The 16,047-nt window shown below is 33.5% G+C and overlaps 1 protein-coding gene across 1 annotated transcript; it reads left to right on the top strand.

Annotated features, from left to right (window-relative positions):
* The first annotated feature begins 10,974 nt into the window (after positions 1–10,974).
* Positions 10,975–15,588, top strand: LOC145061533 (rab GTPase-activating protein 22-like). Its single transcript, XM_079009045.1, has 12 exons — positions 10,975–11,477; positions 11,902–11,997; positions 12,248–12,351; positions 12,543–12,715; positions 12,802–12,858; positions 13,611–13,733; positions 13,866–13,954; positions 14,037–14,142; positions 14,254–14,351; positions 14,461–14,730; positions 14,844–14,926; positions 15,349–15,588. Exons 1-12 carry the CDS (start codon positions 11,376–11,378, stop codon positions 15,398–15,400), a joined length of 1,353 nt encoding a protein of 450 aa, XP_078865171.1. The 5' UTR covers positions 10,975–11,375; the 3' UTR covers positions 15,401–15,588.
* The last annotated feature ends 459 nt before the right edge of the window (positions 15,589–16,047 follow it).

Genomic DNA, 16,047 nt, shown 5'->3' with positions numbered 1-16,047 from the left:
ATATATGTGTGTGTGTGTGTGTGTGTAACATCCGGAATCCCATGTATAATTAATTAATAAATTATTTAAGTGTTTTAATGGCCACGACGTGGGAAAGGTGCCGAAGTGATCACAAATCATTTTTGTGCCCAACGACATGGCAAGTATTAGGGCACAACATGTAGAACATCTGAAATTAAAACCATAATTTTTTAGGCTTTAGGCCCTATTTAAGGAAAGTGGGAGCTAAGATTTGCACACCCTCAGCCTCCAACACCTTCCTTTCCAACCATAATCATATCTAGTCTCCATTGTTGAGTCATTGAGGTTTTGTTGGTGTTTTTGGCATCTTGAAGGAGAATGAAGCTCCCTTAGCACATAGATTCAGCTGGCAAGCCTCATCATCATCCTCTAGCACATTTCTGGATCATTGTAAGTATCCAAGATCGAAGCTTTATGTTGCATGTGTTGGATTAGTGTCTAAGTCCATAACTATATTTGGTATGTACTTGACCCGATTGTTGTTGGATTAATGTCTAAGTCCATAACTATTTTGGTATGTACTTGACCCGATTGTGCATGGTCCTTTTGGGTTGTCTTCACCAAAGCAACTTGATTGGAGAAATAAATAGAGAAAGAGAGAGAGAGAGAGGTTATTATGATTTATTAATATGTTATAAGAATAATATATTAAAGGAGAAATCATATTTGTTTAATTAATATTGGTCAATAATTAATTAAGAATTAATTTGGTGGTCAAATGTAATTAATTAAACTAGAGGGGCTGAATTGTAATTATGTGATAGTTACAAAATAAGGTAAGAATTATCTTAAGGATAGGTTGGAAGAATTTGAGGTGATAAGGACCTTAGAATTCGACTATGATAAGGATTCAAGGCTTATCTTATGGGTTGCTTGGTAAGCAAGCAACTAGATAAGGATAAGGACTGAAACCCTATCTCTACACCTATATATAAACACCCATTTGGCTCATAATTCGTCCAGACCTTCCCAAGGCTTCTTAGGGACGGAATCTTATACCTCTCCGCTCTCTTTATACCTTCTCCATTTGCTCTTGGTGTTTGTAAGCCATTAGAGGAGTGACACTTGTGACTCTAAGCCTTCAAAGTCAATACAAGGAGATTTGGGATTGTTATTGCTACATAACAATAAAGGTAACATTATAAACCTATTCTCATGTTAATATGATTATTTGAATGCTAGAATTAGGGTTTATAGTCTTGGATAACTTGCATGTACAATAGAGAAACCTAGATCCAAGCATTAGGGTTTGTATGAGCACATAGAATGTCTTATGACCAAAACCCATCAGTGGTATCAGAGACTAGACTGGTTTCTATTGTATTGATGCTTGATATGGTTGAAAAAATTCGATTTTTTGGTTTCTGGAGGCTGGACTCGCCGAGTCCATGCAGACTCGACGAGTACTCGGCGAGTCCAAGCCTGACTCGACGAGTCAACTCGTCAGATGGAGTATATCTCGGGATTTCTTGTTGTTTTTGCTTTGGGATAGTTACCTTATCATATTAGATCCATATAAATCCGATTTTATGATATATTTGACTATATTCTTGATCTAATTGAAGATATTTATCAATTAATAAGATAATTGTTTCCTTATGTGATAATTGATTAATTATTTTGATTAAATTGGTAAATTGTTTTGCAAGAAATCATTAAATAAATCAAATATGGATAATTATGTAATTAATTGTTAATTTAGATTATTTGTTATTTGATCCTTGTTGTTATGAAAAGTTTCATGTTTTCCCTTTTAGGTTTTATAGTTTAAATTTGAACCCAAAAGTTTTGTTGTTTTGAAATTTAAATAGTTAAAACCCTAATGTTTTGAAAAAGGTTTCAAAACTTGCCCTCAAGTTTTGGAATTTAAATTTTGATTAATAGTTTAATTTTGATGTATATTTAAATTCTAAACCCTAATGTTTTGAAATGTTTCAAAACTTGCCCTCAAGTTTTGGAATTTAAAAGTTGATTAAAAGTTTAATTAGGAATGTTAAATTCTAAAACTCTAGTATAGTTTTGAAAAAGTTCAAATCACACCCTTATGGTTTTATTTATTAATTAAGGTGTATAATTAAAAGAGGTTTAATAAACCCATAAAAGTTTTGGTTTACAAATTTAGTTGAATTAAAGGTATAATTATTAAATTTGACCACCTAATATTTTAAAAGTGTAAAATACACCCTATACTATATATAACATTAAAAGTCTAACATTATATATATATATATATATATATATATATATGTATGAGTAAAAGTCAGTCTTACCGTTAGTAGGCTTCATTCACGAAGCTGGTCTATAAGGGGTGTTTAAGGAAATTGCCTATAAAATGGCAATTGAATGGGTATCCACTCTTACCCACCGCACTCTTGACTAATGGAGGGTTGTTAGCCGAACGGGTAGGATAGGACGATACCTTCCATTATAAGTATAATAAAGTATAAAAGTAACTAAATGTTTTCATAAAATTCCCAATCTTAGTTACTTAGGCAAAAGTGAATTGATGCAATTCCATGAAATTACACTTTATGCCCTTGCAAAGACGTTAGTGGAGCGTGTGTGGTTTACCGGCACACTAAATGGTTATAAGCAAAGGTAGCAAAGGGTGACTCAATGTTTGTCATAATTCGGTGGAGCGTGTGTGGTTTACCGGCACATCGAATAGGTGACTGTAACATGTGAGGGCACCATGTAAGTTTGCATGGTTATTCACACCCGCTTTGTGATCCTCGGCATCCCAGTCACAAACTAGAGGGGCATATCGAGATTTAAACATGCCATTGAAAGTTCAATGAATCTCAAAGGATCTAGAAGTTTTCATAGATTTAAAACTTAAATTTCTTTTTCGTTTTTCATTGTGGAAATTAGTGAATCGTCATTCACTTACCTTCAAATGTTCTGTAATTTGGGTTACGACATCCCTCTCCCGAGTTGTAGAATATTGTGTTGGGTCCTAGCCTTAGTATCTCATTTGGGTGATTTACTAAGGACTCAATCAATCAACTAACTTGAATTTATTTTCTCCCGTTTTGTAGATGTCAAAGTTTGACAACTATGGTCTTCTCAAATCCCGTGGAACAAGCATTCCACATGAAGATGATATTCCACGATTCGATCAAGGAACAAGAGATCATACTTCGCTTCCTCCTCCTCCTCCAATTATTCTCCCTAACCCACAAGTTCGAAGGCTTGAAAAGTTCAAGATCACTCAAGCCCTTTTGGCAAGTAAACATAAAGAAGGAAAGCCGGTGTGTGCACACGTCCTAGGGATGAAGTCACACATTGATAGGTTAAGAATGTTGGGATCCGTTGTATGTGAGGAAATGGATGTTGATTGGGTTCTTCAGTCACTTCCTAACTCATATAGTGAGTTCGTAAGAGAGTACTATATGATGAACCGCAACGTGACCCTTATAGATCTCACCTATATGCTTATTGCTGCTAAATCAGCAATGGTTTGGCGCAATAGAAAAGCAAAGTTGATTGGTGAATCTGTCTTCAAGACCTCTATGGATATAGACAATGGTAACGAAAGACATGCTATGATCGAAAAGTTTGATCATAAGAGAAAGGCAATGTCTGAAGTAGTTCCATGTCCTGTTCCGAGAGAGTCAATCTGCTTTTATTGCCAAGAGAAAGGGCATTGGAGACGAAGCTGCCCTATTTACCTAAGAGATCTAAGAGATGGGAGAGTCGAAATGTATGGCTCTAATATAGGTAAAATCCATTAACTAACTCTTTTAAGCTTCTATTCTAGATTCTTAATACATAATGTGATAAGATTACAATTGATGTTTTGTAGGATCGAAGAAAAGAAAGGAAGCTTAAGGGAAGAAGTGAGCAAAATCTAACCGTGAAGGAATGGATTTCGATCGCATTTCTTGAAGATTAGATTCTTAAGCTACTACTTAGAGTTAGAATTAGATTGCTAAGAAAGATGTATTAGCATAGTTTTTCAATGAATTGCATTGTAAGGACAAAATGTTTTCCGCAATAAAATAAATTTTGATTTTATATTATCCTTGCAATGACGTATATGAAAATTTGATGTTTGGATGTTTCTATTATTAGCAATAATGGATTTGGTTCTTATTATGGAAAGTCGAGAATTTACCAAATAGGGAGAGTTTCTCATCGCCCAAGTTTCAATTGGACAGAAACTTGGAATCATGCAACTTGGTTGCACGATGAATGAGAAATTTCATATTTGGAAATTAGACTAATTCATTGACAAAGTGTCAAGTGAAGAACTTGGAGATCGAATACACAAAGTTACGTATTGATCAAGTCCACCATAAGAGTAACAAAGATATTTGTCATGATTTACTAAAGGTTTAGTAAATATGATTATACTTACAAGATTAAGTGTAATTCTGAATTGATTGAAAAAGTTTAAATCAATAGCAGAACGAATAAGAAGAATCAAGTAGGCAGAAAGATAAGAGTTTCTCCATTCTAAGAAGAAGGGAGAGTAGCTTTTATGCTTTATGATAGGTCTTAATGATTAAGAACCATATCTCAATTGATTCTCTAAGTGAGTTTTAGTACAATTGTATGTTTGAGAAGAGGAATCAAGGATTGAAGAAATGGTTAAATCAAGAAGTCTATCATACTTCATTCCAATAACAAGTCTTAAAGTTAAGATTGTGACAATGAGTGAAAAGTATTAAAGGTTTATAACATTCATCAAATATGGAAAGTTGTGATGTCTTGAATAAGACAAAGACCAACTAGGACCATTTTATGAAATGTTATGATAAAAACTACACTAACTCTTGAATATTTGTTTTTCAATAAATGTTTATTGACAAAAGAATCTTATATGTCAAGGAGTCAGTGAGAGTCTTAATGGTCTTGAAAAGTTTCAAGAGCAAATCAAATAAACCTTATCGATCATCACTAGCACATGAGTTAAGGTTAACAACCTATCGTGTTGACGTTATTTTGTTTCTGTGCTATTCCAATTAAGTTAATTATGCATGTGAGTTCTATGAGTTCTCATGTTGAACGCATAAAAGGCAAGGCACCTTAATCAATGAAAGGTACATTGATAGGAAAGGGTGAGCTGCTTAACTACTTGGAAGACATGGTGGGCAGTTGTGCTACCATAAGGCAAGAAATCGAGATTAAGAAAGTTCGGTCCATATGAGTTTTAATTTATCGTAAACTTTGGTTTTAACAAATTCACATGGATAGGAACACATACACCGTTTAAATCTAAGTGTCATAAGATTTCCTCCTTCATGAAAATGATTGTGAGGAAATGCTTTCACTAAGAAAGATTTTAAGAAGATAGTGATTGTAAAATTGCATTCTCGAATTTGATTATGGTTACGGTATCCCTTTCCATAATTTGAATTGTGTGGTTTGGCAATTAGTCTTAATTGTTTAGACACACATATGAACTATAGAAGGCAAAGGTGTATAAGTTCAAGAAGCCTTGATAAAAGATTATCAAAGCATTAAGTATTAGAAACATGGACTTAAGAAATTCAATAGGTATTGTCTTTCTGGAAGTTAAGATGTTTATGAATACATGTCGGAGCTAGTGGGAGTATAAGTGTTATGTTTTATAATAATCATCATGATAATGGGAGCATAAAAGTTATGAATGTATGATTATTAAGGCACGTATTGCAAGTTGGCAATATTAATTATAGAAAACAAGAGTTATACCTTGCAAAGTCGTAAGGGTTGTAAATTTGTTTTGCTATAATTAAGGGAGAGAATATTATGCTTCATTTCAAATCTAAAGGCTTAGGTTGTGGAATGTTAATAAATTTAGTCAAAGGTACATAGTGTGTTCTTAAAATTTCGATTATGATTACGGAATTCCTCTTCACAATTCGAATTTTGAGAACATAGCAAATAAAACATTATGCATCGTGTCCCATACGCTTCGGGTATAGGATCGATTGCAAATGCTTTAATATTTGACCATTCTAAAATTTTCCAAATGTCTAGCGCATTTAGAGGGAAAAAGGACTAGAATCGGTATGGACTAAAATAATTAAACAACTATCAAAGGACAATCCAAGTTCGACGAGGATTGGTTGCTTGTGAGTAGTTGGAAGCATGGTATTGAATGGACCATATCAACATTATTATGAATAGAAAAGATTCTATTAAGAATGAGTTGTCATATGGAAAATATGGAAACGTGTCCATATTGAGAATTGGATATTGAAAATCTATGACTAGATTAGAAACTTTTTATGCAAAGGATGTTCAAAGGAATGTACTTTGAGTGAGAGACATCATATCTAAGGAATTGTCTTGTAACAATATCCAATAGAGAACTTTGTAATATCATTGGCAATAGTCTTTGTGACTTTGGTGCAGTGACATTACGAAAGGATCATTGCATAAAGTGTTAGAATCTAGCATATTCTATAAGTAGCAAGAATTTGATATTCTTACACTTATGAAAAAGGATTTGGAGTTGTGAAATGAGAATGATTGGAAATGTGTTCAATGTGATCTATTTCACAAAGTAAGAACCATAGGTAAACATTGTGTGCATGCTAGGAGCATGGGACAAGTGTTGTAATTCAAGTAAAAATTTGATTACCCGAAACGACAAATAATGAGTAATCGATATGGTGATAAATAAAAGGAGTTTTATTTATACTCAAAGGTTTGAGGCCATATGGGATTAGTATTATTCTTGTGTTTCACTTTGCATGTTTTGACTTCCAGAATAATTGAGTTTATTAAGAATAATCGAATTATTAAAACGGACCACAGTTAGTCATACGTTGGAAGTAAGTATGAATGAAGACTGTCATGAATTGGTTTGTAGATTGTCTATAGCGTATTAGACATAGCAAAGGTTTGCTGCAACATTCATGAGTGCTTATGAATATGAATTTGAGCATTGGATTAAACCCACGCTCACTTGGATCACTCCATGAATTGTATCACGAGTGATTGGTGAGACGATAACATCTTATATTCTTGAAACCGAGATGTGTGAGTTGTATCTTGCAAATCGGTTGCACATTGATAATATGTAAACGCACCAGTAACTTGGTGCTATAAAACATATTGTTGTGTGTGATTCGGTGAGTGAGTGCAAGTAAGCATTGTATCAAAGTTTATTCGTTCCTTTTATCCAAAGTAGGATAAAAGCGATATCTTTGGGCCCCTCGATGATTTAGTGATGACAAACGTAAATGCTCGGCCGGGCTAGGGCTAATTTGATTTGTTCAATTAGTCAGTTGTCATAAATTGGGAATTGAGATATAGTACAAAGAGAATGATTTGAAATCATATCTCATATGATATCTAGAATGGAGGAATATATGATCCCTTATCTAAGGACACGCGTATCTGATAGGATCAGAGTTGACAGCGGCTTTGGAAAGCTACGATTGCAGATCAGGATCTGAAGTTATACGCAGAATAGTTATTAGACTTATCCAAGTGGGAGACTGTTGGATTAGTGTCTAAGTCCATAACTATTTTGGTATGTACTTGACCCGATGGTGCATGGTCCTTTTGGGTTGCCTTCACCAAAGCAACTTGATTGGAGAAATAAATAGAGAGAGAGGTTATTATGATTTATTAATATGTTATAAGAATAATATATTAAAGGATAAATCATATTTGTTTAATTAATATTGGTCAATAATTAATTAAGAATTAATTTTGTGGTCAAATGTAATTAATTAAACTAGAGGGGCTGAATTGTAATTATGTGATAGTTACAAAATAAGGCAAGGATTATCTTAAGGATAGGTTGAATGAATTTGAGGTGATAAGGACCTTAGAATTCGACTATGATAAGGATTCAAGGCTTATCTTATGGGTTGCTTGGTAAGCAAGCAACTAGATAAGGATAAGGACTGAAACCCTATCTCTACACCTATATATAAACACCCCTTTGGCTCATAATTCGTCCAGACCTTCCCAAGGCTTCTTAGGGACGAAATCTTATACCTCTCCTCTCTCTTTATACCTTCTCCATTTGCTCTTGGTGTTTGTAAGCCATTAGAGGAGTGACACTTGTGACTCTAAGCCTTCCAAAGTCAATACAAGGAGATTTGGGATTGTTATTTCTACATAACATTCAAGGTAACATTATAAACCTATTCTCATGTTAATATGATTATTTGAATGCTAGAATTAGGGTTTATAGTCTTGGATAACTTGCATGTACAATAGAGAAACCTAGATCCAAACATTAGGGTTTTTATGAGCACATAGGATGTCTTATGACCAAAACCCATCAGTTGTTGCATGGTCTTTTTAGGTTGCCTTCACCGAAGCAACTTGACTGGGTGAATAATAAAGAAAGAGGTTATTATGGTTTATTAATATATTATAAGAATAATATATTAAAAGAGATATCATATTTAATTAATTAACATTGTTCAAGAATTAATTAAGAATTAATTTTGTGATCAAAAGAGGTTAATTGAATTAAGGGGACTGAACTTGTAATTATGTGATAGTTGCAAAGTTGGGTGAGGAAACCCTAGAGTATAGGGTGGACAAATTCTAAGGATAAGGCCTTAGGAATTCGTCCAAGGGGGTTCTAGAATTATCCTTGGGCTGCTTGGTGGCTAAGTAACCAGATAAGGATAATCACTAAAACCGAAATTTACCCACCTATATAAAGACCCCTTGGGCATGAGATTTCGGCTACACTGAAACCTTAGGAGTCTTGGAGCCGATTTTTCCATCTCCTCTCTCTCTATCTTGCTTCATCCAATTGATTTTGGTGTTTGTGATTCAATAGAGGCACAACATTTGGAGTGCTAAGGTTCTCAAAGCTTCAAGATCTACAATCAACAATCAAGGTATTCATCTAACTAGTTTATTTGATATTCAATTAGTTTTGTTGTATGCTAGATTAGGGTTTACAAGCTTTGGATGAATTTGCATATATAATAGAGAAACCTAGATCCAAATATTTAGGGTTTTGCATGTGCACATAGGATGTTCTTTTGCTTAAAACCCATCAGCATGTTTCTAGATCTAGGCTCCTTGTTCCTTTTTCTTCATGTTGAGGAAGTTTGGAGGAATGGATTCCATAAAGTTGGCAACTTTATGGATCCTTGAGGTCCTTTTTAGGGTTATATGTTCCGGATCTAGGGTCCTATGGTGTATTTGGTCTCATGCACAAGTTTGAGTTTACTTCTTCCATGTTTTGACCTAGTTTGGAAGAGACATGCATGCCCATAAAGCATGAATTTTTATGATGATTTGGGTGTAGGAAATCCTTCTAGAATTTATGGAGTTGTGACTTTGGTGAATAAGTGCTTAATGGATTAGTTCATGCCTTAAGTTATTATTTAGGACTTAGGTTTAAAGATCTTTACTTATTGGGATGTCTCAATGGATAAAGTTGAAAACTTTATCCATCAAGACCCTGAGAGAGAGAATAAATCTGAGCTTTGAAGCTCTTGGAGTGGAAGGAAAAAAACTTAATCCATTAAGATGTTGAGACCCAGTTTCCACGACGTGGTGACTGAGGATACTTGACTATTTTGTCGTTACTTTGCCACGACGTGATGACTCGCTGAAGTTGATTTTGACCGACGACTTTGACTTGGTTGACTTGTGGCAATTTGGCTAGTTTTAGAGGGTGGACTAAGGGTTTACCTTTTATGGTTTATTAGGAGGTGTATGGCACCCGATTCATTGACTGTGAGAGATTATAGTTGTTGACTATGTCTGCAAGACAAGTCTTCTCATTATACTATGTAGAATGTTAGGTGTCTTTGTGACTCTTGCATTGTATGCTGGACAAGATCCGTTATGTCGGCGAGGCCTATTATGTAGGTGGGGCACGATGTTATGTATGATATGTGGTATTTTGGGGAATTCACTAAACTTTGTGGTTATGGTTTCGTGGTTTAAACTTTTCAGGTACATTCGGTTCCAAAGGGAAGGACCTAACATGATTGCACAACATGCACTCGATTTTTATTCCGAATTGTTATTTGAATTTACTCTGATGTTGAGAACATTTATATTGTGGTTGGTTTTTGGAACAATTGATTGTATCTTCTGGGTGTTTTAAAAATTAAAATATTTACTGGTATTTTTGGAATGTTACAATATATATATATATATATATATATATATATATATATATATATATATATATATATATTCAATGTCAACCTTTTATTTCCTTCGTCGTTCGTCCTAATTTTTGTTCCGCTTAGGCGCTTAGTGTCTAAGTTGGTTGTAGAATTCATAACGATTATTTTATTATATTTAAATTGGGTACGGTACCATTTATAGCAATGTACTTTCTGTGGTTTGAACCGAAAAACCATAAACTCACGAACCTACCGTTTTAAAACTAAAAACCCGTAAACTGACAAACCTATGCATTGTTTTAAAACTGAAACCCATAAACGAATTGAAAATCCGAAAAAACATTCCATGCAAAAACCGAAGCCATAGATGTTTAAAAACCGAAATAGCTGACTTTATACGGTTTGGTTCGGTTTTAACAAAAAAACCCAGAAAAACTGACCCATGTCCATCCCTAAAAAATTGTCACATGTTACTCCCTCAAAATATACAACAATGAGAAATTGTACTCTACAATAATATGGAATATGAAATAAAAAAAGATAGGTACAATGCTTTTTTCTTCCGTGGGACTCCTTCACACCACCGCATACCAGAGGGATGGTGTTTACCGCATCACTGCGATGTCAGGTCGCCTTGATGCTGAGTGCATGACTTGTACTCTGTTGGGCATTAACTTTTAACTTTTACATTGAAAATTTAGGGTTAGATGAATTATTAAAAGAAAATATGGATATAAATAGAATTTTTTTAACGAGCCAGGCAAAATCTTTAAAATGAGAATGTTATTTAATGAATAAATGTTTTCTCAAATTTAATAAAATTTAATAAAGAGAGTAACATCACATGATTTTTTTCACCAACGCACTAAAATTTTCAACTATATGATTTTGACGGGAAAACATTAAAACGAGTGAATCGATGGTGGCCTGGAGGGAACGATGAAGAAGGTCAACACATTGACCGCGGCCTCTTCTCCTTTCTATACAAGTATACAACTTGTATAGACAGGTAGGAGCACTAACCAACCTCCAACCACCAACGACCACCACACCACCACCTCCTCCCTTACGCCACCCCTTCCTCATCACCACCCAACCCGAACAACTTTGGCGCCATCGCCTTTAATTCTTGTGTGTCAAGATCTCATTTGGGTTTTTGTTTCTTGAGGTGGTTGTGGATGGGGTGGGCGTTGCTGTTGCTGTTGCCCTTCAATCAATTGATTTGATATCAAGATTATCAAAAATCAAACCCCCCCATTATTAGATCTGGTTTTGAAGAAAAAAAGTTTGCAATAGATGATGAACATTTTACGAAAAGACCCAGGTCTACCAACTGATTCATTCTACGAGGTTCGAGCTGGATTTTCCGATGGTCCCAAAACCAATTTTAGAATCAAGGTAAAACCCTTTCTTCATTTTAAGGATCGGATCAATTTTGTTAGCCAATTAACCCAGTTGGGTAATTGCCCTATCGAACGATCTTATATTGGTGAAATTCTTGCTTTCTGCTCTGTTTAATTCATTATGTTCTAGCCCTTTTTTTTTCTGAAACTTTTGTTGTTTTTAGGCAGTATTATTCGATCTTCAATAATCCTACGCCAGCTGTTTGATCGATTCTGGTGTTTTTTTTGATGAATTAGTTAATCTAGCAGGAGAAATTAACACTTATAATTATTGTTGGGATGTGACTTTCTTTGATATTGATAGATTTATTTAATCTACATATTATTTCTTTCTTATACATATATCAATTGTCATCATCATGATCGGTTTCTTGAAATTGTTACTAAAGCTTCTCAATTTTTTTTATCAACTTATTAAGGCCGGAAAGACACTCAGTGAAAAAAGGTGGCGGGCTTCATTTACAGATGAAGGTTGTCTTGATATAGGCAAGTGCCTTAGTCGAATCTATCATGGAGTAAGTTCTCTACATCTTTCCTCAAATTTGTTTAGTGATACGATGATGAGGAGGGTATTTACGTCTTTTGCAATGAACAAAGGTCAAGAGCGAGTCCAAAAAGTTGTTTCTTTTGTCCTCTGACATAGTCTTAGTTCAATGCACGTAAAACACAATGCACACAAAACACAATACAACTTGTTATACATTGTTTTGTCTTATTTATTTGTTTCTCATTCACCTTTTGTTCATGTACATTGATGAAAATTAGGGGATTCATCCATCAATTAGAGGAGAAGTGTGGGAAATTCTTCTCGGTTGTTATGATCATAAAAGCACATTTGAAGAACGAGAACAAATACGACAAAGACGAAGGTAATATTATCTTTTCTTCTTATAATATATCTACCAATGAACTTATGTGTCAAATATCCAAAATACTGCTCAATAAAGGGGAAAAAATGTATGCTTTTTGACCCAATCAAATGCCATGAATAAGATCATGATAAGGGTAAATAGGTAACTTTTGGTTTGCTTTCATTTTTATATTTTCTTTATGCCTTCAGGGAGCAATATGCTGAGTTGAAAGAATCATGTAGCCGAATGTTTCCCACTGTTGGAAGTGGGAAATTCATCACAGCACGTGTGATCACAGCAAATGGGGATCTAATTCAAGATCCTAATGTGGATTTAGGAACAAATCCTGAAAAGCCTCCAACATTGCAATCTCAAGAAACTGGTAATTTTAAATTTCTTGAGCTTTAAATTTATTAATGCTCGTTTGAGTTTCTTATCAATGAAATCCACTGAGTTGTGTATCTGCAGTTGCTCGGGAGCATGACAAGGAAATAATTCAGTGGAAGCTGGCTCTACATCAAATAGGTTGATATATAGAAATATAATCACATGCTTCCTATGAATCATGTAACTATATATTTGTTTTTTTATTTATTTATTTATTAGTTTGTATTTTATTTTATACCATGTCTTAGTCCCTCTTACTTTTTTCCCCATTAAGTGTTGTCTAGATAAAGTGTTATTTGGATAAAAAAAAAGTTAGGAATTAATGGGTAAAGCCTCATTTCCCTGACTTTCTCTATTAGGTCATTCTTTTATTTCACTTTAAGTCAAAGAAGAATGGTTAATCACAAAAATGACCAAATCGGGAGGATGTTTTTAAGAAAATGACTTTTTTTTTTTAACATTTATCACAAAATAACCAACCATTTTGCAAAATGAAATAATATTTTGCGAAATGATGCTGTCATTTTGCAAAGAAAATCACATATTTTTTCACTTTTTTAAGGTTCTTTTAATGTGGTGGGGGCCTTACTAAAGCAATTTCGAAAATTGTAAAACCCACTTTGCAAAATGGGTGTTTTTTTTTTTGATAACTGTTGGAAAAATGGTCACTTGTCAATCTTTTTTAACCCAAAAAGAAACTTTAGCAGATTATTATCCAGTCCTCATTAAGGTCATTAAGTCTAAAAGAAATAACACCTTGGTAGCCAAAAAAAATTGCATCAAAGTCAATTCAATCTATAATAGGTCTCAGTTTACCTTTTTCTTTTTTGTTTTTTTCTTTTTAAAAAGTATTATATAACTTGTCTTCTTTTGAATTACAAATTTATCAGGTCTTGATGTGGTTCGCACAGATAGAACACTAATGTTTTATGAAAAACAAGAAAATTTGGCAAAACTTTGGGATATTCTTGCAGTCTATGCTTGGTTTGATAAAGATGTCGGTTATGGTCAAGGTATTTAATTATATATTTATATCATCAAACATATATATATATATATATATATATATATATATATATATATATATATATATATATATTTGTTATCTTTCATGATTCCAATTTTAACCCCAATACACAAATCAGGAATGAGTGATCTCTGCTCCCCCATGATTATGCTTCTTGAAGATGAAGCAGATGCTTTTTGGTGCTTTGAACGTTTAATGCGAAGATTAGTAAGTGTATATATATTTTTTCTCCCAATTTTATTTATTTATACTTTCTTGATGATTAATAATTCTTTATACTCTTGAAAAGAGAGGGAATTTCAGGTGCACAGGAAATTCGGTTGGGGTAGAGACACAACTTGATAGCTTGGCTAATGTTACTCAAGTTGTTGATCCTAAACTTCATAGTCACTTAGGTCAAATTTCAAATAACCAAATATTTTCCTAGATTGATACATACTTTTGATTTAAATTACAAATATGTTGTGAAATGAAATGTTTTCTCATTTTTAAATATACAATTACAGAACACCTAGGTGGAGGTGGATACCTATTTGCATTCCGGATGCTTATGGTGTTGTTCAGAAGAGAACTTTCTTTTGGAGATTCATTGTACTTATGGGAGGTAATAAAAGTTATACCATAAAGTCATATTTTTTTTTTTTTTTTTTTTTAAATTTATTTATGATTTTGACCTTGAAGTTTGTATGATTTTGCATTTTGAACCCCAACAGATGATGTGGGCATTGGAATACAATCCGGAGCTTTTCTCATTGTATGAGGGAGGAGATGAAACAAACAGTAAATCAGATACTGTTAGATTGAAAAGAAAAGCCATTCGCCAATATGGAAAGTATGAAAGAGCAAATAGGAAAAACCAGGCCCGGGTCAAACCCGGATCCGTTTCACCTCTCCCGATTTCTGTTTTTCTTGTAGCAAGTGTCCTTAAGGACAGGAGTGACAAGTTGTTGACTGAAGCTAGGGGACTAGACGATGTCGTAAAGGTCAACCCTTTGACTTTATTTAGAGAACTTAAACCCAAAATTAAAAAAAAAAAAAAGGTTTATTATTTTACGTGATGTGGTTTTCTTGAATTATTTCGGTTTTGTTTGTGCAGATATTAAATGACATTTCTGGGAATATGGATGCCAAGAAAACTTGCACAGAGGCCATGAAGATTCACAAGAAGTATCTCAAAAGGTATTTTTGAAGACTGAATGAATGATGTTTTAAAATATATTTGAGAAAGTTTGTAAAAGTTTGGAGTTAATGCTGAAAAGCTAATTTTCATTGCTTTCTATATTAAGTCATTCTTTCTGCATTAACTAAAAATAGAAACATCTGGCTTAATATCCCAACTTTCTCGTTAAAATTGGTGAATATTGTGAAATTTGTTTTTTGAAATGTAAGGGTAAAATGGTTATTTAGTCTTGTTCAGACAAGAAAGAAACAGGCGATATGTTATGCATACAACACTTTATCCAGACATACATCATTTCCTATTTAGCCACTTAACCTAGTGGAAAGAAAAAAAGAAAGAAACAATCAAGTTCCTCAAGTCAAAAGTTATACAATTCAGTTAAGTGTGTAGTGAATTAATTGTTATGTGTTGGTTGTTTCAGGCAAAAACGCCATAGCTTTCATATTCCATGGCTTGTTTCAAACGCCTCTTAAGTTTGAGTTTTGAGGATAGTTTTCACAGTGTTGGAGGCAATTTGTTGTGAATTGATATGATGCTCATTTGACTGTGTGTGATTCTTTTTACAAGACAAATAATAAGTCATTTTTGAATATATATGTCTATGTATATGTATATGCAACAACAATCTCGTAAAATGCAAAGGTGCCTGTGTTTTTTTAAACTATTTTATACCATTATGTCCATAGCAATGAACGTATATTGAGGAAATATTAGAATATTATCATATGCAAAAACGGGTTCCTCTAGGCATATTTTCATAATGCAGGAAAGGAAGGACATGATAGAATATGTTGATTTTGTATTGGAAGAGAGATTAATATGCAATATCAATAATATAAAAGTTATAATTTCATATTGACTCACCTTAAAAGGTGGAATAAAGTGAGATGGGAGGGATTCTATCGATTCTTAAGACAAATATTTGAATGTCATATAAAAAAAAACTTGAGAATATAGAGAAGGGTTTAACTGCGAATAGGGTGTATTTTTGTGACATGGCAATGTGTTTCTACAAACACATTTTAGGGGTCAAAATTTTCATAAAAAAAAGTTAAAAATGTTTGATTTTCATTTTTTTAATATCCAAAAAATATAAAATAATAATCTGAATCCATATATT

This window comes from Lactuca serriola, chromosome 7 (genome assembly GCF_051521515.1).
Source record: "Lactuca serriola cultivar US96UC23 chromosome 7, Lser_US96UC23_V15, whole genome shotgun sequence".
Classification (NCBI taxonomy): Eukaryota; Viridiplantae; Streptophyta; class Magnoliopsida; order Asterales; family Asteraceae; genus Lactuca; species Lactuca serriola.
The sequence above is the reverse complement of the archived record's forward strand: the minus strand, read 5'-3'. Positions and strand labels throughout refer to the sequence as shown.